This window comes from Dendrobates tinctorius, unplaced genomic scaffold, assembly GCF_039654945.1.
Source record: "Dendrobates tinctorius isolate UK_male_01 unplaced genomic scaffold, ASM3965494v1 ptg000020l, whole genome shotgun sequence".
NCBI classification, from domain to species: Eukaryota; Metazoa; Chordata; class Amphibia; order Anura; family Dendrobatidae; genus Dendrobates; species Dendrobates tinctorius.
In genome coordinates, this window is record NW_027361688.1 from 55,689,551 (window position 1) to 55,715,396 (window position 25,846).

The following is a 25,846-nucleotide window of genomic DNA, read 5'->3' on the forward strand; positions in this document are numbered from 1 at the left end:
ATTTCACCCCTGCATAAGCTGAACATATTAGTCAAACATATTCTAAAAAGCCAACATAGGTTTTAAATTATAATTGATTAAAATTTAATTGACATTTAATTTTTAATCCATGGATCAAAGGATCCCACAAAAGGGAGAATAAGAGCACAAAAAAATCAAAAGGGAGGAGCAGTTAATTTAGTTATGAATCATGGAGCGGGAGAAAATAAAGAAATAGTAGGAAACACACAACAGAAGTCAACATAAGTAGAATGTTTCAAGCTTTTGGCCCCCTTGTCTGCTCATGTAGATAACTGTGACGTAGACTCTCATTTCATTCATTGCTATGATGAGTAATATGGATGACAAAGCTTCAAATACATGTAAATTGTTCACTTACCATTGCAGAAGCTTCTGATGGCAAGCTTCCAGTATTAGAATTGACATAACCCAATGATGATTGATGAAAGTTCGGAGTGAAAAGAATCAAATCATTTTTTGGAGGAAGACCATTCAAGTTGACTTTATACTGACGTTGTTGAGAGTAAGTCCAGCTGCCGGCTATACTGGGACACATTGTATTTCTTTTCAGTTCATCAATTTCCTGGGTATATTTATTCCATCTCAAAACTGTATATGTAATCAATGTAACAAGAAACACTCCAGATATTAAACAGATAGCCAAAATCAAGTAAATATTTTCATCTGGAAGTTCAACATCTTTTCTTTTATCCTTTTTTCTTTCTGCTGGTAAATCTTCTCCAGGGTCCACCAGAATGAGTACAATAGTCACCGTTGTGGACATTGCTGGGTCTCCATGATCTTTTAGCACAATGGGCAATCTGTGTTCATCATCATCTGACTCCACAAGTTGACGCATGAGAATAACATTTCCCGTGTGCTTCCCAATAGTAAAGGGGACATTCTTCCAAAATCTGTAAGTTCATAAGAAACTCAAGCATTGTAGCCGGAGTCTGCATCGATGGCTTTGATTTTAGTCACGAGATAGCCAGTTTTACCTATTCTTGGCACAACTTCTGTAATTTCAGACTCAGCTTTTGGTAAAGGAGAAATAACGTTTGGTGCATTATCATTAATATCTTCAATGAATATGTAGAGCATCACCTCACTGCTCAGTGGTGGTAGACCAGCATCCATGGCTTTTATCTGACATTGAAATTGTGAAACATGTTCATGGTCAAAGGATAAAAGTGCAAATACTTTCCCATTTCCTGGATTTATAGATAAATATGATGATAGAGGTATTCCATCAACAGTGCTGTCAATTATTGAGTACATAATGAGTGAATTTTGGCAGATATCTGGATCACTTGCAGACACTGTGTAGATATGACAGCCTGGAGCGTTATTTTCTTTGATGGACACTGGTTCAGATATTTGCAAAAAAGTGGGTGGATTATCATTAACATCACTTACTTGAATTTTAAGTGATTTAATTGCCAAAAGTAGAGGAGAACCTTCATCTGTAGCTTTAATTTCAATGTAATATTCTGCTATGGATTCCCAGTCAAGTTGTCCATTTACCATTAATGAAAAGTATTCTCGTAAGGTGGGAGTTATTATAAATGCAGATTTTTATTTGATATCTGGCAATTGACCCTTCCATTCTCTCCAGAGTCTTTATCATATGCATGGATAACGGCAACAACTGATCCTTTCAAGGTATCTTCAGGAATGGGAACATTGAGTGAGGTCACCATAATCTCGGGAGCATTATCATTCATATCTATGATATTCACTAATATCTTACAGTGTCCCGTCATTGCTATCTGCCCTTTATCAATAGTAGCAACTTGAATTTCATACATATTCTTCTTCTCATAGTCAATTTCACCAGCAACGCGAATTATCCCCGTTTCTGATTGTATGTTGAAAGCTGAAGACACCTGCTGGGAAACTGGTTCTTTGAATAAAAAGAATACCTCCGCATTTAGCCCTTGGTCAGAATCAGTTGCATTTAGTTTGATGACAATAGTTCCATTAAGGGCATTTTCCAACAAACTGGCTTGGTAAAATACCTGACTAAACAATGGTGCATTATCATTGACATCTTGCACTGTGATATAGAGTTGCACCGTGCCACTTAATCTTGGTTCACCACCATCGTATGCAGTCAATGTTAAGTTGTGAAAAGGAACCTGTTCTCTATCCAAAGATTTCTTCAACACTAGCTGAACAGACATGCTTTCATGAGTATATGTTTGTATGTCAAGTGCAAAATATTCACTTGTGCCGAGCTCATAATTTATCACGGAGTTTGTACCGATATCTGGGTCAACGGCTCCCTCTAGTGGAAAGTGCGATCCAGGCAGCATCACTTCAGATATAGTCAATTTATATTCACTTGCAGAGAAAACTGGATAGTTATCATTAATGTCTTTAATTTCTACATCAACATGATGAATCTGTACAGGTTTATCTACAATGATTTCTAGCTGCACTGTGCAAATGCTATTCCCAGGACACAAGTGTTCCCTGTCTATAACCCTATTCACAAACAGTTTACCATTTTGCAGGTTTACCTGGAAATAGTCTGTGCCATCCTTTGAAACAATCCTCAAGGGCCTGTCACACTAAGCGATATCGCTAGCAATATTGCTATAACATCACTGTTTTTTGTTACGTTATAGTGATATTGCTAGTGATATCGCTATGTCTGATACTTACCTCCGACCGCTCCCCCGCTGGTTATCGCTGATCGCGCGAGAACGTCCTGGACCGTTTCTCGTCATCAGCTTCCTGCTGGGCTTCCTGCTGTGGAGACGAGCGATGCGTGGACGCGGGCGGGAGGACGTCAGGATCACCTCGTCTGACAGGTAAGCAGCGACCCCTGACCCCGGCGATGTCACTGGTGAGATCTGCCTGTGTGGCAGCTCACTAGCGACCACTTAGCGATGTACCAGCGATCCTGACCGCGTCATATCGCTAGTCGGGATCGCTGGTGCATTGCTAAGTGTGACAGTTCTTTCAGTCTCCTGGAGTTGAAATCACTGATGTGTATTCCCAGACCTTGAGCTAATCTTCCAACAAATGTTCCATGCTTGAATTCTTCAGGTACAACATAATGGAGCTGGCACAGCACGAGATCAGCAGTCATTTGGATGATGAAAACAAATCCCAGTCTTGGTCTCAATAAGCATTTATACAAATGGAGAAACATTTCTGCAAATGACTATTATTTATATAGAAATGAAATCTCTCTATGAAGAAAAAAAACAGTCTTGCCAAAGAAACGGTAAAACCTGAAGCAGGAAAGGAATGGATTGGGAGCTGTATTTTTTTCCCATAAAATTGTGTAAGAGTGACATCTGGTGATAAAATGTTGAACTACAACAGAAATATACAGTATATATATATATTTTTTTTAATGAAACTCAATTTGATTGGTAAAAATAGCAAAGATTGCATAATTTTGAAAAAATAACTGAAACAAGTAAACAATGTTTTTGCTTTCTTATTAATTAGTAATCCATTCTATAACGAATCACAATCTAACTAAATAATATACCTAAGAACGTCACTTTACTTTCAATTTTCTCTTTTTTTTCTTTTCCAAAATAAGCATAATATCACACTGGATTGTGCAATTCAACAAGAAAGAACTAGTTTCAATTTTGTACCACAAAAGGGTTTTAACAGCAGCATATTAATTAAGTCATCATCATCAACTTAAAAAATATCTTCTTTTACACAGAAATATCAAATAATAGAACAATACGACAAGTCTTAAAAATTGCTAAACTATAATCACAGTTAGAGTTTTTTATGCTCTGACAGATAAAGTACATATTTGATTTTAATACTTTGTCCTTTTTGTATTAAATATTTTGCATTTTCTCACTTATAATGTATTACATCCAATTTTGGATTAAAAGTTTGTCTTTTAGTTACACTTAGATTTTTTTACAAAATCAATTGTATAAATTTATACTAATAAATAATATTGTTTTATATTTATGAAGGATATATTTTGTTACAGGCTCTCAAAGATAAAAGTGACGACAGTGAGGAGCAAAATTGTATCAGGCAAGTTTGAAAAAGTCTAATTTTGTCATTATTAATATTATTAAAGTTACCTTACAGTCTAGTTTTAAAAGAGGTGTTCAGCCAAGAAACAGGATCGACATCATTAATGTTCATGATTTCGAGCTTTACAGTTTAATAAATATTTGTTAAAAAATATGTACTCTTTATATCCTTTACACAGGTTATCATTTTTTTAAAAATGTTTTCTCTCTGTTATTCTTATAATCTGGCATCAACATATTTTAATCCATTTGCAAAGTTAATGGCAAATTACAAAGGAGCTTAAAACATATTAAAATATCAAAAAAAATTTAAAAAATTGAAATTTTACCAACATTTTTCAGAATGGACCGTCATCCCCACAAGAATGATACTTTGTGAGATGGTGAGTGCCACAGCTGTTTTATTATAATGAATAAAATCCTGAGTGTAAATCATATATGAAAAAAGGGACTTGATAGTTACCGTACATTTTTGCTTGGATTGCGCAGTCCCCTGCACAATCTGTCACCTAAGATCAAGTAAGATAAATGTATTTCATACTTGTAGGAACCTGACAAGCATTATAAGCATTATAATATATTATAATTTGCCACATCTCATCCCACAACTCCGTGCACTTTAGCAAAGCTGGCTGGAACCATTGAAAACCTCTGGAATGTAATCAAGAGGATGATGGATAGTCACAAGCCATCAAAGAACTGCTTAAATTTTTGGGCCTGAAGCAGTGTAAATGACTGGTTGAAAGCATGCCAAGACGCATGAAAGCTGTTTTTAAAAATCATGGTTATTCCACATAATATTGATTTCAGAACTCTTCCTGAGTTAAAGCATTGATATTGTTGTTTCTAAATGATTGTTAACTTGCTTTTTTGCATCATTTGAGGTCTGAAAGCAATGTTTTTTTGTTTATTTATTTATTTTGACCATTTTTCATTGTCAGAAAAAAATACAAAATTTATTGCTTGGAAATTCGGAGACATGTTGCCAGAAGTTTATAGACTAAAAGAACAATTTACATTTTACTCAAAAATATACCTATAAAGAGAAAAATCAGACAAACTGAACATTTGAAAGTGGTCTCTTAATTTTTACCAGAGCTGTAATGAATATTGATAAATGTTTAACATACTTATTGAATATACATTTTTTTAATATAATTTTGGTTTTAATAGCCTCTTCAGAGAGGAAAAGGACTGGATCTCTCGTGTCACCTATTGAATGTTATCAGATTTCGCTGATAACTCCCTGCTATTTTGACTGCGCCCTCAACTGGGGAGGCTCCAAGCAGATGAGTTCCACAGACAAGGTGCATAGTAAACCGTGATTTTATCTGGCAGCGCACAAAAGTCCAAGAATTTATTCCGAAATCTGATGTTTTAAGTGGCCACAGAGCTGACCTTTGGACGTGCAGGAAGCAGATTACTGATCCCACATGCCTGAACCTCTCCTAAAAAGGGTGAGTAAATTCTAATCTACTTCTCCAGAAATAACCCAGATAAGACCCTATTGCACTTTTTTGTTCCTTTAGTTTGAATACCTATTGAATGTTGTAATCTTAAAAGACAATAGCAACCTTTCAGCAAACCTTGCCATATTAATTATGAACCCAAATCAAAAGCCTCATATGCAACCACATGTTTTGGAGTTTTTGCCCCTCATCAGCACATGGAGGAGATATGATTTGGCTTAGTGAGAGGCCCTTGACGTAGAGGTTGTGTTTCTTTTTGTAGAGTGTGCCACATTAGCATAAGGATACTTATTAGCCATGAACTACTCCTCTGGGAATTTAAACATCCAAACGGACTCTTCACAATGATTAAAGTTTAGCAATCATATTTTTTCATGGCCCCCAATAATCACTCAAAACACTGCTCTGAACTACACTGTTATTCTTAGCAGCTTGCACACAGACCGGTATACAAGCTTACAGACTTACTCCTGAGACCACTGCTCTGTGTGATCTATGATTAAAAGAGTCATGCACATCAGAATGCCATTTTGGTTGTTCGAAAGGGATCTCAGAAGCCCCACTGATTGGCAGCCAACTGCAGTGTCTCATAATTTTAAAAAAGTTACACAACAGTCACACTTTAATGTTATTGACTGGCCTCATGTGAAAGACCTTGGCCAAAGTGCAACAAAAAAACAGCAAACAGTATTTCACAATTAGTAGGACCTATAATGCTCTTTCACTATACAGATGTGCAATACTTTTTTCCCTTTGATCTTGTCGCATAAATGGTTTCAAAACTTACTGTCAGATTCCTCCACAGATTAGCTTGTGAGTGGATGATCTAATAAAAAAATGATCTTATGTACTATATCGAAAAATTTATCAGATCTTTTAATGGGCCACTACAGATGTGTTAACTCATTTTCCATTAGTTTAATTAAGGACTTGATTTTATAATTCAAATTCAATACATTATTGCAACATGCAAGCAAAACCCTCAACAGGTTGCAATTTACATCATCATCACTAGTTGGCCCCATATAGACATACACATCTCAGTTGGTTAGACAACTTGCAATCAGCTCCCAATAAGCCAAGTAAAATGCCAAATTAAAGCAAAATATAAGACATGTTTGAAGCAATTTTAAGAAATAACTCTGCCAGCACAGGAACATACTATCTTGTTTTTTGGGGGAGTTTATTATACATGCTCTTTAAATGGAAGGATCGCTAAAAACATTTTGTTCCACTTTCCTTACAAATTATTTTTATATATTGGAAGCATTTTTCTATATATTAAAAATATTTAAAAGACCTTTGAGGGACATTTTAAGATATTAACACATCCTTTTTATTGCTGATATCACCTGTAAATTGGACTGGTATATTAGCCCAAGGCAGCCTCCTAATTGCATAGTAGAGATGACTGGGTCTATTAGGACACAGCAACTCCTGCTCCCTCCCTACTCCCAGACATCACATACTGTAAGTGCTGGGTCCAGAGTAGGAAGCACTGTCAGTGCTTCCTAAGATGTATACAAAAGCTGGTTCAGTGCTTCATTTTCTTTGTGGAGAGTCTGGCTGTGTCTTTCAGCCATTTACCCACCCTCATAGCTGCATGGTCTTGTTCAATCTCCTTACACTTCATTGATGTTTTAGAATGTCAGTGCAGAGTAAAGTGTGGACCGCCTGGACTTTTATAGTATGTGGACAGTCCAGAATTAGTTTAATTATGCCAACAACTTCCTTCCTTAGTTAAAACTGGACATTGTACACCTTATCTCAAATGTTCATCAAGAAAGGAAAACAAAATGTACAAGAAAAGTAATAATTTTCTTGACAAGTATTGCTAATTCCTTCTATAAAGTTTTAATTCAATATACTATCTTTTCATATGCAAAAAAAATTAAAAGGTTTAAATAATTTTTTAATTTAATAAAATTATATTCTTTATTTTTCTGTATACCTTGTAAATGCTTCCTAGACAAGTACTAATAAAATTATAAATTGTTAAAATAAATTGAAAATACATTAAAAATGTATTTATATAAATTAGGCATAAATAGCTAAATATTTTCTAAATATGTTGAGTTTTGCTGTGTTCATAAGTTTTTTTTTAACTTTTCCGTAAATGATTATGGTATTGATAGCAATAATATCATGGTCTACCCAAATTCTAATGGAAACTTGACAGCACATCAGCACCCTTCTTAGTCAAATCAGATCATCTATCTGGATGATATTTTGATCTTTTCCAGGGATTGGGACTCTCATGTGGAACATGTTCGGACTGTGTTCCGGATTTTGAGAGAGAATTCCCTGTATGTCAAGGGATCGAAATGCCTTTTTGGGGTACAGAGGATTTCGTTTTTGGGATTTATTTTGTCTCCGTCAACTATTGAAATGGACCCGGCCAAGGTACAGGCCATTTATGATTGGGTTCAGCCCACTTCTTTGAAGGCCCTCCAGAAGTTTTTGGGTTTTGCTAATTTTTATCGTAAATTTATAGCTAATTTTTCTGGTATTGCCAAACCATTGACTGATTTGACTAAGAAGGGTGCTGATGTGCTGAATTGGTCTCCAGAGTCTGTTTCTTCCTTTCAGGAGCTGAAGTGGAGGTTCACTTCTGCTCCGGTTTTGTGTCAACCTGATGTCTCCCTCCCGTTTCAGGTAGAGTTGGACGCTTCTGAGATTGGTGCAGGAACTGATTTGTCCCAAAAAGATCCGGTAACATCTAAAATGAATCCTTGTGCTTTCTTTTCTCCCCATCAGAACGCAACTATGATGTGGCGAATTGGGAACTGTTAGCCATGAAATGGGCATTTGAGGAGTGGAGACATTGGTTGGAGGGAGCTAAACATCAAGTCGTGGTCCTTACTGACCACAAGAATTTGATTTACCTTGAGTCGGCCAAACGCTTGAATCCTAGACAGTCTAGGTGGGCCTTGTTTTTCACCCGTTTTGATTTTGTGGTCTCTTTTCTTCCGGGCACTAAGAATGTCAAGGCAGACGCCCTCTCTAGGAGTTTCTTTGCTGATTCTCCTATTGTGACCAAGCCTGCTACCATCTTAGGTGAGGGGGCAGTTCTTTCTGCCATCTCGCCCGATTTGAGACGTGCTCTGGAAGAGTTTCAGGAGGACAAACCTGAGCATTGTCCCATTGGAAAATTGTATGTTCCTGACCAGTGCAGGAAGAGAGTAATGTCTGAAGTTCATTGCTCCGCATTGGCTGGTCATCCAGATATTTTTGGTACTAGAGATTTGGTGAGTCGGTCTTTTTGGTGTCTCGTGATGTCAGGAATTTTGTGCAGTCCTGTGGGACTTGCTCCCGGTCTAAACCTTGTTCTCGCTCTAGTGGGTTGTTGATGCCTTTGCCGGTGCCCAGGAGGCCATGGACCAATATTTCAATGGATTTTATTTCTGATATGCCTATCTCTCAGAGAATGACTGTTATTTGGGTGATTTGTGATAGATTCTCTAAGATGGTCCATCTTGTACCACTCCCTAAGTTGCCATCTTCCTCAGAGTTGGTGCCCTTGTTTTTGCAACAGGTGGTTCACTTGCATGGGATTCCTGAGAACATTGTGTCTGACAGAGGAGTTCAGTTTGTTTCTAGATTTTGGAGGACTTTTTGTTCCAAGCTGGGAATTCAGTTGTCCTTCTCCTCTGCGTTTCACCCTCAGACCAATGGGCAGACGGAGAGAACAAACCAGACTTTGGAGTCTTATTTGAGATGTCTTATTTCTGCTGATCAGGATGATTGGGTTTCATTTTTGCCCTTGGCCGAATTTGGCTTTAAATAATAGAGCTAGTTCTGCCACTTTGATGTCACTTTTTTTGCAACTTTGGGTTTCATCCTCGATTCTCTTCAGGGCAGGTGGAGTCTTCTGCCTGCCCAGGTGTTGACACTGTGGTGGAGAGAATGCACCAGATCTGGGACCAAGTGGTGGATAAGTTGTCTCTCTCCCAGGAAAATGCCCAGTGGTTTTCCAACCGGCATAGGACCATTGGTCCCCGGTTTAAGGTGGGTGATATGGTTTGGTTGTCATCAAAGAATATCTCTATGAAGGTGGCTTCTCCAAAGTTTAAACCTAGATTTATTGGACCTTACAAGATTTTGGAGATTCTTAATCCGGTCTCTTTTCGATTGGCTCTTCCTGTTACATTCAAGATCCATAACGTGTTTCATAAGTCTCTGTTAAAGAGGTTTGTTGAGCCAGTAGTTTCTGTTGTGGCACCTCCTGACCCTGTATTGGTTGAAGGTAATGTGGAATATGAGGTTGAGAAGATACTGGATTCTCATCTGGCTAGATGGAGACTCCAGTATTTGGTTAAGTGGAAGGGTTATGGCCAGGAGGATAATTCTTGGGTCTCTGCATCTGATATTCATGCCGAAAGATTGGTTCGTGCTTTTCATCGGGCCCATCCTGATCGCCCTGGTGGCGTGGATGAGGGTTCGGTGACCCCTCCTCAAGGGGGAGGTACTGTTATGAGCTCATTTTCTCCTTCACCTTTGATGTCCCATGAACTCCCTCTGCTGGTGAAAGGAGGTAGTGAAATTGATTTGGATGGTAAAAACCTGTCATCTGAACAGGTGGAGTGTGATTGGACATCCGGAATCTCTGAGTGGATATAAGGCCGCCGACGCCCTGCTGGGTTGCTGGTGATCCTCTCTGCTCTGAGCTATGGCCTCCAGTTTAATCCTGTCTACTAAAGCTAAGTTTTTGCTCTGCTATTGTTCCATGAGATTTTGTCTGGTTTACTTAGTGTTTGTGTTCAGCCAGGCCTGGTTGGGACTGGCTGAACTCCATTTTTGTCTCTGATCAGTTGATCTCTTTGCTCTGTTTTCAGAATATACCTGAGTGCTGATATAGTGATTTTGAAGTCTAGTGACTTCAGGGCCTTTTCTATCAGACGTGTTGGACATTATTTTTGCCAGGGTTTTTGCGTGATTGCAGACAGTTGCTTTTCTTTCCTGTCCTATCTAGTTAGTGAGGGCACCATCATTTGCTCAGCCTGTCTTTCTGTCTGTGTTTGTGTTTTCATCTGTTTTCACCGTCAATACATGTTGGGGGCTGTCTACTGCTTTGGGGTCTGCTCTGGGGCAGTTTAGATTTCCCCTTTCTTTCTTTAGGTTTATTTAGTTCTCCGGCTGTGAACGAGGTGTCTAGGACCACCGTAGGAACACCCCACGGCTACTGTTAGTTGTTGTGAATAGGATCAGGGGTCTGCAATCCGCTAGCTACCAACCTCTCCGGTTTTCTGGACTTAGCTTGTATTTTTATTTTTTCCTTCTCCGGTGACTCATTCATAACAGCAAAGTGTTGTGAACAAACCAAATACTGATTGGTTTAGATTTCTCTTTTGTTCATTCACTTTGCATTTTGAATTGGTAAAAATAAATCATTAACCCTTCTTTTTTTAAGAATTCTTACTTTGCAGTACAGGAAAGATGTATATATTTGTACCGTGTTAGCCAGTAAATAGAAAAATATTCAGAATTGAGAGTCCTTAGTGGTTGATACCTTTTAATGGCTAACTGAAAAGATGGTAACACATTGCAAGCTTTCGAGACTACTCAGGTCTCTTCATCAGGCATAGGCTAATACAAAATCTGAAGAGTCACATATTTATGCACAATACAGCACAGAAAAAATGCAATAGATGAGACAAGTGACGTGAATCAGAATTATGATTATGGGAGAGGGAGAAACATAAATATTGGACCAGTTCATAAATAAGGAGTCCGGATGTTTTATTGTCCTCTGATTGGGGTCTCCTAATGTGTTGTGATGCCCCCACGAGGTCTTAGGAGCAAATTCCTTAATTGATGTAAAAAGACATAAATCCATGCGACACATTCATTCCAGCATTGAGAGTGTCAAAGGTTGTCATAAATTTATATATTTCTGCTTCATGTCACTTGTCTCATCTATTGCATTTTTTCTGTGCTGTATTGTGCATAAATATGTGACTCATCAGATTTTGTATTAGCCTATGCCTGATGAAGAGACCTGAGTAGTCTTGAAAGCTTGCAATGTGTTACCATTTTTTCAGTTAGCCATTAAAAGGTATCAACCACTAAGGACTCTCAATTCTGAATATTTTTGTACTTTGCAGTACTATGATTTCAATAAATATATTGTAATACTTCCTTTCCCCTGTGGTGGCAATGTAGGGGGATTAAACACTTGCTGCAAAATTTCACCACACATTACAGCTCATTCTTAGGCGTTTCCTGACCATTTACAAGGCAGCCAATAAAAACTAGTCCCCTCTATTTATAAAAATGAAAGATAGTAACCAATAGAAAAAATACAATGTATCACTATTTTTTTCCAGATACTAAAGTGTCACACCGTAATGCTTTTAAAACCATTTTCACATCTACACCAATAGCTGTAAAATCCCCAATTAATTTAATTTGTCCAATTAAAAAAGAATAAATGTACATGAAGCAGTCTGAGGTTTAAGTAGTCTTACCTTTGCTGATAGACCAGTCATGAATCCAGGCTGATGAGGGTTTCTCTCAGTATCTAATGCTTGAGTTACACTTGGAGTGAAGAAAATCATGTCATTTTTGGGAGAAATCCCATTCATACAGTATTTGTACTGACGCTGCATGGAATAGGTCCAGCTTCTAGCAATAGATCCCATATTGTGCTGCCTCAGGTCATCTATTTCCTGACTGCACTGTTGCCAACGTATGAACGTATATATAATAAGAGTAACTAAGAAAATCCCTGATATCAAGCAGATTGCTATTATTAAGTATGTATTAGCATTTGTAAAATCCTCATTTTTCAATCCTTTTTGGTTTTGTTCAGCACTAATTTCTTGCATTTTTTCAGTTAATACAATTGTCATTGTCACCGTTATCGACATTGCTGGTTCCCCATGGTCTCTTATAACAATAATTAGTCTGTATTCATCCTGGTTGACCTCAAGAAGTGGACGAATTACACTTATGTCTCCACTATGATGTCCAATTCCAAATGGGATTCGCTCAGCTGAGTCTTTAAACTCGAAGGCGAGCCATGCATTATATCCCGAATCTGCATCTGTTGCTCTTATTTTACTCACCACAGTTCCTATTTTTGCTGATCTAGGGACAATCTCTGCAGCCTCTGAGTCAAAGTTTAAAGATGTTGTGTATAGACTTGGGGCATTGTCATTGATGTCAATTATAAAGATACTCAAGGTCAAATTACCACTCAGTGGCGGAAATCCAGCATCCGTCGCTCTGACTTTACATTGAAAATAACTGACTTGTTCTTGATCAAAGGAAACCAAAGCAAAGAGTTTTCCATTTTCTGGGTTTATCGAAAGGTAGGAGATAATTGGGATTCCATCTATGGTACTTTCGATAAGAGAATATGTTATAAATGAATTCTGGTCTTGGTCACCATCAGTGGCGGAAACTGTGTAGACAAGAGATCCCGGTGGGTTATTTTCCATGATAAAAATAGTGTCCGAACGTTGATCAAAAGTTGGTGCATTGTCATTAACGTCACTTATTTCCACCAGAAGAGTCTCAGATGTGGAAAGGGAGGGTACACCCTCATCATTTGCAGTAATTTCAATTTTGTACATGTTGATAGCTTCACGATCCAGAGGTCCATTTACTATTAGTGAATAGTATTCTCGGAGGGAAAGTTTTAATTTGAATGGGACATTTTTAGTTATTTGACAATTCACTTTACCATTGGAACCTGAATCTTGATCTTGTATTCTTATAATTGCTACTGTTGTCCCCAATGGGGAATCTTCAGGAACCGGTAAAGACAGAGATGTCACTGTTATCTCAGGTGGGTTGTCATTGACATCTATTACGTTGACCAACACTTTACAGTGCCCTGCCATTGGATATTGACCTCTATCAAAGGCATCAATACGGATATCGTAGTGACTGTTTTGTTCAAAATCCACTTCTCCAGCCACTTTGATCTCCCCAGAAATCCCATCTAGATAAAACAGTATCTTTATAAATGGTGGAACCTGGTTGCTAAACTCGTAAACAACTTCTCCATTTTCTCCGAGATCTGCATCAGTAGCGTTCAGCTTCACAACAATAGTTCCCTTCTGTGCATTTTCCAACAGATATGTTTCATAGACAGACTGGGAAAAAGTTGGTGCGTTATCATTGACATCTTGAACAGAGATAATAAGTTGAGTTGTCCCACTTAATTTTGGCTTGCCACCATCAAAGGCAGTTAAAGTTAAATTCAACATTGGTTCTTTCTCTCTATCAAGGGATTTCTTCAGAACGACATCAAGCGATTCACTTTGATGCTTGTCTTTTTGTATTTCTAACGAAAAGTAAGAATTTGGACTGAGCTCGTAGGTTTTCACAGAATTAATGCCTATGTCATCATCCACAGCACCCTCTAGTGGAAACCTAGTTCCAGCTACTCTTGATTCTGGTAATGCAATGTTATACTGTTTAGCTGAAAACATAGGGTAATTATCATTAATATCTTCAATTTCAACATCTACATGATATATTTGGACAGGTTTATCCACAATTATTTCAAGATGAAGCACACAAACCAGAATCTTTTGGCAGATTTCTTCTCTATCTATGATAGTGTTGACAAATAAAATGCCATTTTGGAGATTTACCTGAAAATAGTCTTTCTCATCTCTTGAGACAATCCGTAATATTCTGGAATTAATCTCCCAGATCTCTAGACCGAGATCTTGTGCTATCCTTCCCACAAAGGTGCCGTGTTTGGATTCTTCAGGGATCAAGTAGTGAAGCTGGCAGCAAACCAGATCCAAGACCATCTGCAGCAAAAATGCACCTCTGAATGAAGTCACTGCACAGCCAAACCAGGAGAAGGATGAAATCTCCATTGCAGGGAAGGTGATCAGTTCTCCAGTTTCATTAATGTTGCCATGCACTACTTGATTCTTTTTTCCGTCTTAAAATACATGAAGAACAGCAGCCATTACATCTCCTAGTACACACAGGGAGCTTATTTACGCCACCGGCTGGGAAAAATGGAGCTATACTGACACCCAGTGTACAAGATAAGAATGACAACCTGACAACCTATGTAATCAGATGTTACTTTTTTTCTAAACTAATTGGATTTTTTACAGATTTTTCATAAGCAGGAAAAAAAGTTTTTTTAATGGTATTTGGTATTTTAATATCAGCTTAAATGATTTAAGAAGTCAAATATAACCTTAATAAATGGAGGATGATTTTACATCGCACCAATAGAAAAACAGATGTAAGGACACATTTTTATTGAAATGATAAAAAATAAACCACCATCATAGTAGAATTGTTTTAATAATATATTACGCTATTAAAATGCTAAATAAAATTCTCTAACCTGACATCTTTTTTTCCTTCTGCACAACAAAACCTACGAGCAGATCTAGAACATAAACTGATGCAAAACAAGAAGCAATGGAAACAGTTAATATTGAGCTTAGTATTATCTAATAGGATATCTAGCAGGAAGATCAATGATATTGGATACAATGGCAATAATTCTAGCCAGGGGTGGATATATCATTGGTGCAAAGGAGGCCCAAGAGATAAGGGAGCCCAAGAGATAAGGGAGCCCAAGAGATAAGGGGACCCAAGAGATAAGGGGGCCACTGCTGCCTCCAAACCAGGTGGAATTGTACAATATGATGATGTGCTACACTGCAAAGGGTCCATATATTGTTCTTGCACAGAGGCCCACTACTGTTATGTCCTCCCCTGATTCTAGCACCGATATAGCAAAATAGCAATGTATTGAAAGGAAAAGAAAATCAGAATTAATAGAGCAGATGATTTTGTGATATAAATGTCAGCACAGTTTTTTCTAACACTTTTCTTTGATACATAACATGCATACAATGTGTCAGTGCCTGGAATTAAAAAAATTGTGTAATGTATTAGTTCAAACATTATATATACTATATATATATATATATATATATATATATATAGTGAACACAGACAGAAAACGTCTGCCATCTCCTGTATTTATAGCAGATGGAGCTGGTACCAAGCTTCTAATCCCCTGCATAGGCAAATAAACAAAATATCAGATTGCTTGCAGTCACCACTAGGGGGAGCATATTGCATACTATTTAAATAAAAGTGACTATACTTCTGTACTACTTCCATGGTGGGTTTTCACCTTCCGATTGGTGGGCGTGTGGGTTCTGAGACCCCCTACTGTGCTTAAAGGGAACCTGTTGCATGAAAAAATGCTATTAAGCTGCAGATATTGGGATACTCTGCCAATTTATAGGGTTCTCAACCAGCATCTAGACTCTTTCTTTAACTTTAATCACCCGGGCAGCATAAGGGTTTCAGTCGTGGGGGTGAGCCAGTGATAGTTCAGTCACCGCTCTGTGTATAGAGCGCAGCAGCTGTGATCGCACCTCTGGCGCTGACTGCTATCCGGCTCTAATGCTAATCCTGCTGTCAGTCGGTGCCGGAGGTGTGACTACAGCCATTGCGCTCTATACACTGAATGGTGACTGAACTTGTGCCAATCCCGAGACTGAAACCGGAAAGCTGCCAGGGTGAGTGAAGTTAATTTCCTTCAGGCAGCGAGGCTCAAAGTGCGGTTGCCGGGCTGGTTCAGAAGACTATTAACCTGCAAATTAACCACATACATGCTGGTCAATAGGGTTTTTTCATATGGCAGGTTCTCTTTATTACAGTGTGCAGCTCAGGAGACCGGCGCACACTTCTCCTGTCTAAGTGCGCTCACAAAGCGCAGCATAGATTCAATCTAAAGCATTAGCTCGTGGCTCAAAGCCTAGGCTTTCTATCCAGGAGAGTTCTGCTTCTTTCCCCTGAGCCGCGCACTTTTCGGGGATCTATTAAGCGATCAGAGAGAGTCTCGAGACCCAAATCCCCGCCAATCTGCAGCATTTTAAAGTGATTGTCAAAGTTGAGAAAAAGTTTAGTCACACTTCAAACACTGATCTTAATAATCACGCAGTAAACTAGTGACGGTCCGGGCAGCCTTCATGTTATCAATAAACTGTGCTGAACTCTGTATCGGAAGTGTGAACAGTAACATAAAGAGAGAACATAAAGAAGGTTTAGTTAATAGCATTTTATTTATATAAAAAACATAAGTGAAATGACTAAACACTTTTATTGTCATAATGGGTCCGGTGTAAATATTTTCAATGCAATTAATGACTCTATCATTCCGCACTAATATTTCCTTAGTTCACAGAGTTCAATGCTCCATCTTTTTGACATCAGGAAGAACATTCTACCATATGACTGACGGGTTGAATAGGGAATTACTTTTATTTGTAAATATATTTTCAATGATTGCAGAAACAATTAGTATCAATGTCACTCACTAGGAGATGACACAAGGCATAGAACTCCACCAGCAGCACAAGGGGTTTTATATCATCCCAATAGATGAGATTCTGAAATAAAAGATGTTACATTCACCTGAAAATACCTGTTCAGAGCCTGCAGTTCACTTCATCCAAGATGGAGGTCAGGCAATGATGTCAGCACTCAAGTCTTTGTCACAGTCGTCAGAATCACCTTCAGATCCTTCCCCAAGAGCAGGTTATGCAGTGTCAAAGACTGAGCTGCTATAGAAATCCCGGCACAGCCTTCAATTCTCTCCTTGATTTGAGGTCAAAAACACAAGTACAAATAATAGTCCACATGCAGATTAGAACATAGCAGTGTTTGCAGGAGTCAGAGCAGTCTTTAGCATTAACTATAAAATGAATGAGACAAAGAAATGAATGGAAACACCCTTTCCTTATTGCTGTCTGCTTCTTTTGTCATGCTTCGCCATCTGGTGGTGATAAGTGAGGTTGCATTCTAAAGGAAACTTGTCCTTTCTACTTTCAGAACTTGAAATATACCAATATTAATTATACTGTATAGAAAATGGGTTTTAAAATTAATCTCTGTTCTTAAACTTTCTAACCATGTTAACTGCATTTCATAATACTTTTTTTTTTATTAAGGGTCAATAATCTGGATGACGTCTCATTTTCTTTTGAGTTATACTTGTTTAGTTATTGCCAAAGTTCTAAAAAAAGATAAAAGGCGTATTACTTTCTGAATTTGTCTTTTTCATCATTTCTTCTATGACAGTTCAATCGCTTAGTGCTTAGACACATGAAATGACGGATCGATATATAGATGGTGGGGGTTTTGCACCTTATTTCATGGAAAAGTCTAAGTGACAAATCATAATGATAGTGGACACAATGTGCCAGCTTCTGGGATAGCGAGCTGTTTAATGACATCTCGGCTTTCCAGTGAAATCTTACCCATCTGAACATCGGAAAAACTTTAACAATGTACTTTACTGATTGGAGCACCACTTAAGATTTCTTAAGTAACAGAAGAGGAATGAGAATTCTCACAAAAATATTTAGTTTAAACCTTAAAATGTGAATAAATGGGTGGGATATGATAACTTAAAACAATGTAAAAAGGTGTTACCTGTAAATAAACAAATGTATAAATAAATGTGACATATAAATGGGCAAATATATAAACATCAATAAATAAGTATAATATATAAATATATAAACATCAATAAATAAGTATGATGTATAAATGTATAAACATCAATATATAAATATGATGTATAAATGTATAAATATATAAACATCAGCAAATAAGTATAATGTGCAAATATATAAACATTAATAAATGTATAAATGTGTAAATATATAAACATCAACAAATACAGTAAGTATAATATATAAATATATAAACATCAATAAGTGAGTGTAATGTATAAATATATGAACATTAATAGATAAATATGATGTATAAATGTATAAATATATAAACATCAGCAAATAAGTATAATGTGCAAATATATAAACATCAATAAATGCTTAAATGTGTAAATAAGTAAACATCAACAAATAAGTATAATATATAAATATATAAACATCAATAAATAAGTATAATGTATAAATATATGAACATCAATAAATAAGTATGATGTATAAATTTATAAATATCTAAACATCAATAAATAAGTATAATGGGTAAATGTATAAACATCATATGTTGAAATTCACAGTTAAAGGGAACATGACAGCTGCTACATGCTGCCTGATCCACAGGAAGCATGTATCAGACATTAGTTGTATGATTGTCTCTGAAACCCGGCGGTGTGAAGTTGCAATATACCTTACTGCAATATGTGCCAAAATACATGTTTCACAGTCAAATATCAGCTAGTGGCCTAAATAGGTATTATCCACTACCAAGTTTTTGCTAAATTAGTCTATTAAAGGTATTTGCAACTCTGACAAACTATATGCATCTCATTGTAAGGAGAGCTGAGCAGAATACGCATTTAGTACCGAAATACCATACTAAAGATTTGGTGTCCCAAATGGAAAGTCACGGCACCTGAAAACAAATGACACACTCAGCAAGAGGTTTGAGAGCAGTAGAACAAATATCTATTGGTGGATTGCTTGCAATTACAGAAGAAGCAGTTCACACATTATCTTTTTTCATTACAACAGATTTCATCTTTATTTTTACGTATATTTCTCACCTCTGGACTTAAATGGAATCTGTTCCCAGGTTTTTGTTTCCTGATCTGAGAGCAGCATAATGTAAAGACAGAGGCTCTGATTCTAGAGCTGTGTCTCTTACTGGGTTGCTTGGTGTAGTTTTTTTAATTGTTTTATCAGCAACAGATTATTACTATGACTGACTTGGTAAAAGTGGAGCACGTGGACCAAATACGACCATATGGAGGTCCTGTCTGGCCCACAGACAGGAATAAAACCAAAGAAATGAGCCAGAACATATGTTAGTTTAAGTGCAATGTGTAGGTGCAAATTCACACTGTGATCCCTCAATAGAAATAACCTAGGACAAAAAAAAAATATGCAAATACCAAAAAAATAAGCAAATACCCAGCAGTAAGTAAATAAATAGCAATAGTATGTATACATTGCATAGGGTACTTAGTTGACACTATTTTGATCACAACAGCATAAAAGTCATCCCACTGCAACAAGGTGTACCCAATCGGGACAGACTCTAATTCTTGTAGTTCACCTCACTATGTGTCAGTAGACCTAAAAATAGATTGGGGGTAGAGCAGCTCTCAGACCTGACTGTTCTGACTCCTGAACAGTCTGAACAGTCTAGTGGAGAGTGAAATACCAGCTCTGGCTTCTCAAGGTAAGGAGGCTTATTGCAAATTGCCTCTTCAGAGAAAAAGAGGAATCTGATTTGGCTTTTATCCTAAGTCATATTACAAGACTCGTTAAAGGGTTGTTTGTGACTTGTAGGATCGCTACTACCAACAGGTGGTGCTATAGAGTTCAAGTTCTCTTTCACTCTGAAGAGGCAATTTGCATATTAAATTTCCCAGAGGAGCATTGCACGGCGAATAAGCCTCCTTACCTTAACAAGCCAGAGCTGGTATGTCACTCTCCACAAGGAGAAACCTTACCCCTTAGACCTTTTGGTCTGGGCATTTTTATTATATAGTTTTCCATCTGAAGGTCTCTGAACAGTGGAAGGATGGAGTCATATGATATTTCACCTGCAAGCAGGTGATAGACTGCTAAAGCAAGTTTCTACAGGACAGAATGGGTACAAATTCCTGCAGAATTCGGTGGCGCCCCCTATGACTCACAAGAAGCACAAGGTAACTCAGGTAACACAAGTAACTTCAGGTACTCGGTGGAGCAGAATGAAATACACTGTGAGTAGAGCAGCGCTTATAAGGCATGCAAGTGCCTGATGTAAGATTACACCCCTCCATGGCCCATCTTTTTTTGATCAGACCAACAGAGAAATCTTTCAAGAATGGTAGGGGCGCAGATTTTCTCTCAGGCCAACAAGATCTCTCCTCAGGACCAAATCCCTTCCAATCAATTAAGTACAATGTCTTCCCTCAAGCCCTTTTGGAATCAAAAATGTCTTTGACCTCCAACACATCTGAAGGCCCCTCAGGAACAGAAGTAGAGGCAGGAGTATGGACCACCGGCTGCAGGAGTGAGACATAAGACATTTGGGATCTGTAGGTTGCCTAAGGATTTTGTATGACCAAGCTACTGGGGGGGCGAACTTATACGACCGCACCATCAAACAAAAATTCCATCATGACAGCCAGAATTTATCTCTAGGATGAAACTGGGGTGGCAATTATTTCTTCTTGTCTGCATGAGACTTCATCTGAGACATGGCCTTAAGGAGGGAAGCCTGGGTCTGCTGCAAAATTTGTAGAAAGTTGCCGTATGAGGTATCAGCTGCCAGTACCTCACAAGAAATAGACATACGAGAGGTCACTTGAGAATATTGATTGTACACCGCAAAGAATTGAAATGCCCCAGAAAACTCCCCAAAATGGTTATTGCAGAACAACTCCTCCCAGAGAAGCAGTTGTACCCAATAACCCTGATGGGCAGAGATAAAATGGTGAAGGTAGTTCTCAAAAAACTTATTTACTTGCTGTAACCGTACATGGAGAAAAAGTCCAGCTGGACATTCAGCAACTTGCACACTGCTCTCCAAAACTTCAAAGTAAACTGGTGTCCACAATAAAAGACTATGTGGAGATGAAGACCATGGAAACAAAACACATGCTGGAAGAACTGTGTTCAAGCTTAGGAGTGGGGGGAAGGGCAGTCACAGGAATGAAGTGAGCCATCCTAGAGAACTGATCCACCATAACTCAGATGGTGTCTTAACCCTCGTAGAAAGGCAGGTCCATGATGATGTCCATGATGAAGGAACAGGTAGAACCTGAAGGAGGCCAGCAGTCTTGTCCCTGGTGGACTAGTTTTTGGCACAGTGCTATCAGGTGGTTTCTAAGTCCCAGACATCTATGACCAGTGAGGGCCCCAAGAAGTGACAAGCAATCAGCTCAGTGGATTTGCATATGCCCATATAACCTAGATTTGAGTCCCAGAACAGAATTATCCTCTTACTAGCAGCAAGGATAAAGGTTTTGTCTGGACATTTGAACAACAAATTGTTCTCATGGAGACACTGCAGAGCTTGACGGACGTGTCACCTGCAAGTACGTAGAGCAAAAATCATAAAATCAGGGTGTCAATCAAGTACAAATCCACAAAAACAAAGAGGATATCCTGGATTATATCATTAACGAATGCCGGAAAGTGCATTACACAGACCAAAAGGCATGACAAGATACTCAAAGTTTCCATTCATCATCCTAACAGATATGAATCAAGTTGCAGATCCAATCTGGTGAAAATTTTAACTCCACGAATCCTGTCAAATAGCTCAGAAATCAAATAGTGATTTTGTTAGGACCTCGATAGTCTATATAGGGGTGTAAGGAACCATCCTTCTTTGTCACGAAGAAGAAACTTTCACCGGCAGGAGAAGAGGACATAAGGATGAATTGCTTGGCTTATTTTTCTTAGATGTTCTAAGACACGGCTGGAGACTAACATAGAGATAGAGAAGACACCTGGCCCCAAGGTGGTCAAGTACCAGGAATAAGGTCGACAGGCAGTTATATAGTCTGTGGGGTGCCAGTACCTCTGCCTTCTTTACACAGAAACTGTTTGCAAAAGCACAATGCTGAATGGTCAGAGAAGCAAGGTTCAAAGGCACAGAAGGCAATGTCTTGGCTGCGACGTCTGCTAAGCAATTGGAAGCACAGTCCACAATGAAATATCTGACCAGAGGACCAGTCAACAACTGACACATGCATATGCAGCCATGGAATACCCAGGAGAACAGAATTTATAGATCTGAGTAGCACGTGTAAGGAAATAATTTAATTATGCAGTATCTGCAGTGTGAATGGCAGCATGATGAATCGAATAGGTACTGCTTAGAGTTGTCAGTCAACAAGTGCAATAGTCAGGGGGTGATCCATCTGTTGAGCAAGGAGCTGAAGTCAACAGACCAGATCCGGATTAATGAAGTTGCCTGAAGAGCCGCAATCTAGATGGGCAACAGCAGAAAGTCAAGGTCAAGGCAACTTCAGTCAGTAACTTTGGAGAGCAATTACTCTCACCAAGGGTCATCTCTCCTGCCAACTCTAAGTGCTGGAGTTTCCCTCTTTCACAAAATGTCCTTTGCCTCCATTGTACATACAAATGTTCTCCCTGTACCTCCACTGTTGCTACTTCACATAAAGTTTGAACTGCTCAATCTGCATCGGTTCAGTGGCTGGCTGACAGTGCATCTCGTATTAGCAAAGGGACCTGCAAGTTTCATATTGTTTGATACTGCGTTTTATGCTGCTATAATACCATGTACAAAGCATAAAAATATGTTGTGTTGTGACTAAATCTACATGATCAACAACATATTAAAGTGTTCCCTTTATTTTGTTCCTGTCCTTTCAAATCCATACCCACCCCTATCTTTGGGAAAAAGGTGCCTTAGGGAACAGTGACCAGACCTGACGCTGTTGAAGGAGAAACAACAGTGTGCCACTGTATGCGGATTAGGGTGGGTACCCCAAACATGATCAAGAGATTATTAAAATGCTTTCATTAACTTGTTTGTCAAATATTTTATCATTATTTGTTCTGAAATTGTTGAAAAATTACTTTTAGAATATAATTATCACAATTAGAAGCTATTGCTTGTCCAGTTAAAATCCAAACAAGCAACATGTAGGCAAAGCCAGATATGTTTCCTTTCACCTAATTATAACTAACTTTGACTTTAGACACATTTGATTTGTCCATCTATTTGTAAATTTTTATAATGAAATGCTTTGTCAACACTTTTGCAATTATTTATTGTTTTTATTTTTTCACGGTTTTTAAAAACCAGTAGAAATCAGCGCAGGACCGCTTCAAGAAGCAGATGCTAAGTTATCATCAAAGTGGTGCTCCTCTCCATCCTTGCATCAGTGCATAAAATATTTAGAATGGGTGTAGTTGATCTGAGCTGGCATGCATGTGAGAGCAATCTTGTGTTCACATTCACGCATTGCTTAACTCACATGTTAACTTTTAGCAGATAGTCCCAAACTAGTGTACTACACATTGTTAAAGTCACTCTGCAGGGGAACATGTTCATAGCGTTTGCTGCTAAATTTTTTGTATGTCAATGTTAATTCAATGTGTGACTTATTTCCAGGTCATCTGGCAATATGAGAACTGCCCCTGCCCAACTGGATGAACTGCAGCCAAGCAAGTGAGAGGCTACTACACGAAGTAGCCCTGTTCCCAAAGCAGGGCAACAGGTGGGGATGGCCCATTCAGGCATACCATCTGCTTCAGGAGCAGTTTTCAGATCGCCACAAAGAACACCTTCTGATCCAGGACTGCTGCCCAACTGGCCATCACTTCACGTCATCCTGCCCCCTAAAGACCAACTAAGTTCAACCATTGTCAGCTATCTTGAAGAATATTTTCTTAGTAATGGACAACTAGCATCTTCAAGCTGAGGCTCTGTTCTTTTTCCGGATGGTTGTCCCAGATGATTAGTGGTACCACTTTGGGTCAATGTTAACATCACGCCTCAACCTTAATGCAACATAACAATTGAAAGATGATTTCATCGCATGTTTTGTATCTGTGGGAGGAGTCTTTAAAAGTTCCTATACCGTTTTCCTTATGTGAGTGACCTCATTATCATCCTCTGAGTGGCTTCTGATTTGTCACTAAGTCCTCCTTCTATTCTATCCCATCCAAACCAACACTACCACACAAAGACAGATACCTGATACTTTGATGACCCATACCTATTTTACCCTTCCCACACCTCTCCTGCTGCTTCTCAGTTTTATTATTCCTTTTACCCCTACCCCAGTCGCAGTGGTCCTTCTTCTCCACCCCATTTCCACCCATCTTCAGCCATCAATTCTTCTTCCCGCTATACAAATGTTTAATTTATATCTTTTTTTATTGTAATTGTTTTTGAGTATCTTGGCTTTTTTAGTATACAGTTTACACCCATTTTTGTTGTTTTATGTAAATATTGATTTAAACATTACCTATTATTTATTTTTTGTAATTTGTGAAAGAAAAATCACTAACGGTTTGTTGGAAAAATGACAAACAATGTCTTCTCTTTATTTCATATCTACTTTACACTACAAAATCTTAGTGCCAGGAGACAAGTGTTTTGGCATTTACACCAGCGATAGAAGACTTGTGTCTACTTTCACTAAAATGTAGGACTATTTAAAAGGCTTACCCTGTAGATTCAAATTTATGACCTATCTTTAGGATATAGAATAAAAAGCAGCAGCCGCCAGCATTTCAAATCCTAGGATGCACGTTCCAGCATCAATGGACCCAATTGGAAAAGTACATACCAAAAGTTAGAAAGAACAGCAAATAAAGAAGTCACTTTTTATTTTTCACCCGGATTGGATGCTGTTCTTTCTATTTTTTGCTATCTTTAGGATATGTCATCAATACCAGATCGATGTGTGTGGTGGCTGAATGTGCTTAATTGCTGAGTGGAAATGCATAACACCTTTCTCAACTGCACAGGAATTGGATTGGATATGCAGTCTTTGGCTGCAGACACTATGGTTTTGATGACCTATCCTAAAGGTAGGCCATGAATTTCAATGTACCGGATAAGCTGTTTAATGATATTACAAATACTTATCAAAAAATGTGTCATTTAGGTCAGTAGTAGGCACATTTATGTAATTATTATTTAGAAGTCACAAATGTCCATCAATAAACATTTTGGATAGTATTTTGATGGATGAATCCCGTGCTAAAAATTGTATTTAAGTTAGGGCTCGGACAAAACACGGCCAAGTTCTATGCGTTATTTTATCGAATAGCACGCAGACCAGTGTTATTCCAAGGAGCAGATCTTTTTCTCACAATGATTTGGCATGAGAAAATAATCTGAGAATCTGATCGCACTCACCCTTACAAGTGTATGGGTGCGTGTGAAACATCGTACTGTATTCAGATGTCATAAATTAAATATATTTTATGTATCATAAATTAAACTACATGAAACAGAAACTTCAAAACTTAATCACAGCAAAAAAATATTGCTCCATGAACAGATAACTAGACATTTGCAAAAAAGTATTTAAAGAGTTTGTTACATACAGTGGGGCAAAAAAGTATTTAGTCAGTCAGCAATAGTGCAAGTTCCACCACTTAAAAAGATGAGAGGCGTCTGTAATTTACATCATAGGTAGACCTCAACTATGGGAGACAAACTGAGAAAAAAAAATCCAGAAAATCACATTGTCTGTTTTTTTTCATTTTATTTGCATATTATGGTGGAAAATAAGTATTTGGTCAGAAACAAGCAAACAAGATTTCTGGCTCTCACGACCTGTAACTTCTTCTTTAAGAGTCTCCTCTTTCCTCCACTCATTACCTGTAGTAATGGCACCTGTTTAAACTTGTTATCAGTATAAAAAGACACCTGTGCACACCCTCA

The 25,846-nt window shown here is 38.0% G+C and overlaps 1 protein-coding gene and 1 long non-coding RNA gene across 3 annotated transcripts in view; one reads left to right on the forward strand and one right to left on the reverse strand.

The window, feature by feature from the left end:
* Nucleotides 1-14,554, reverse strand: part of LOC141083678 (protocadherin alpha-C2-like) — a 564,749-nt gene extending 550,195 nt beyond the window's left edge. The window contains exon 1 of the mRNA XM_073568062.1: nucleotides 11,965-14,554. Within this exon, the coding sequence (XP_073424163.1) occupies nucleotides 11,965-14,337 (2,373 nt within the window). The 5' untranslated portion in view covers nucleotides 14,338-14,554. The remainder of the gene's footprint in view (nucleotides 1-11,964) is intronic.
* On the forward strand, nucleotides 1,498-24,787 carry LOC141083680 (uncharacterized). Of its 2 annotated transcripts, XR_012230788.1 has the most exons (6): nucleotides 1,498-3,295; nucleotides 3,980-4,026; nucleotides 4,371-4,411; nucleotides 5,202-5,485; nucleotides 22,844-22,918; nucleotides 23,558-24,787. It is a non-coding gene; the product is annotated as an uncharacterized lncRNA (long non-coding RNA). The 2 variants fall into 2 exon arrangements; XR_012230787.1 differs by lacking the exon at nucleotides 1,498-3,295 and having other exon boundaries at nucleotides 3,504-4,026.
* Nucleotides 24,788-25,846: the final 1,059 nt, after the last annotated feature.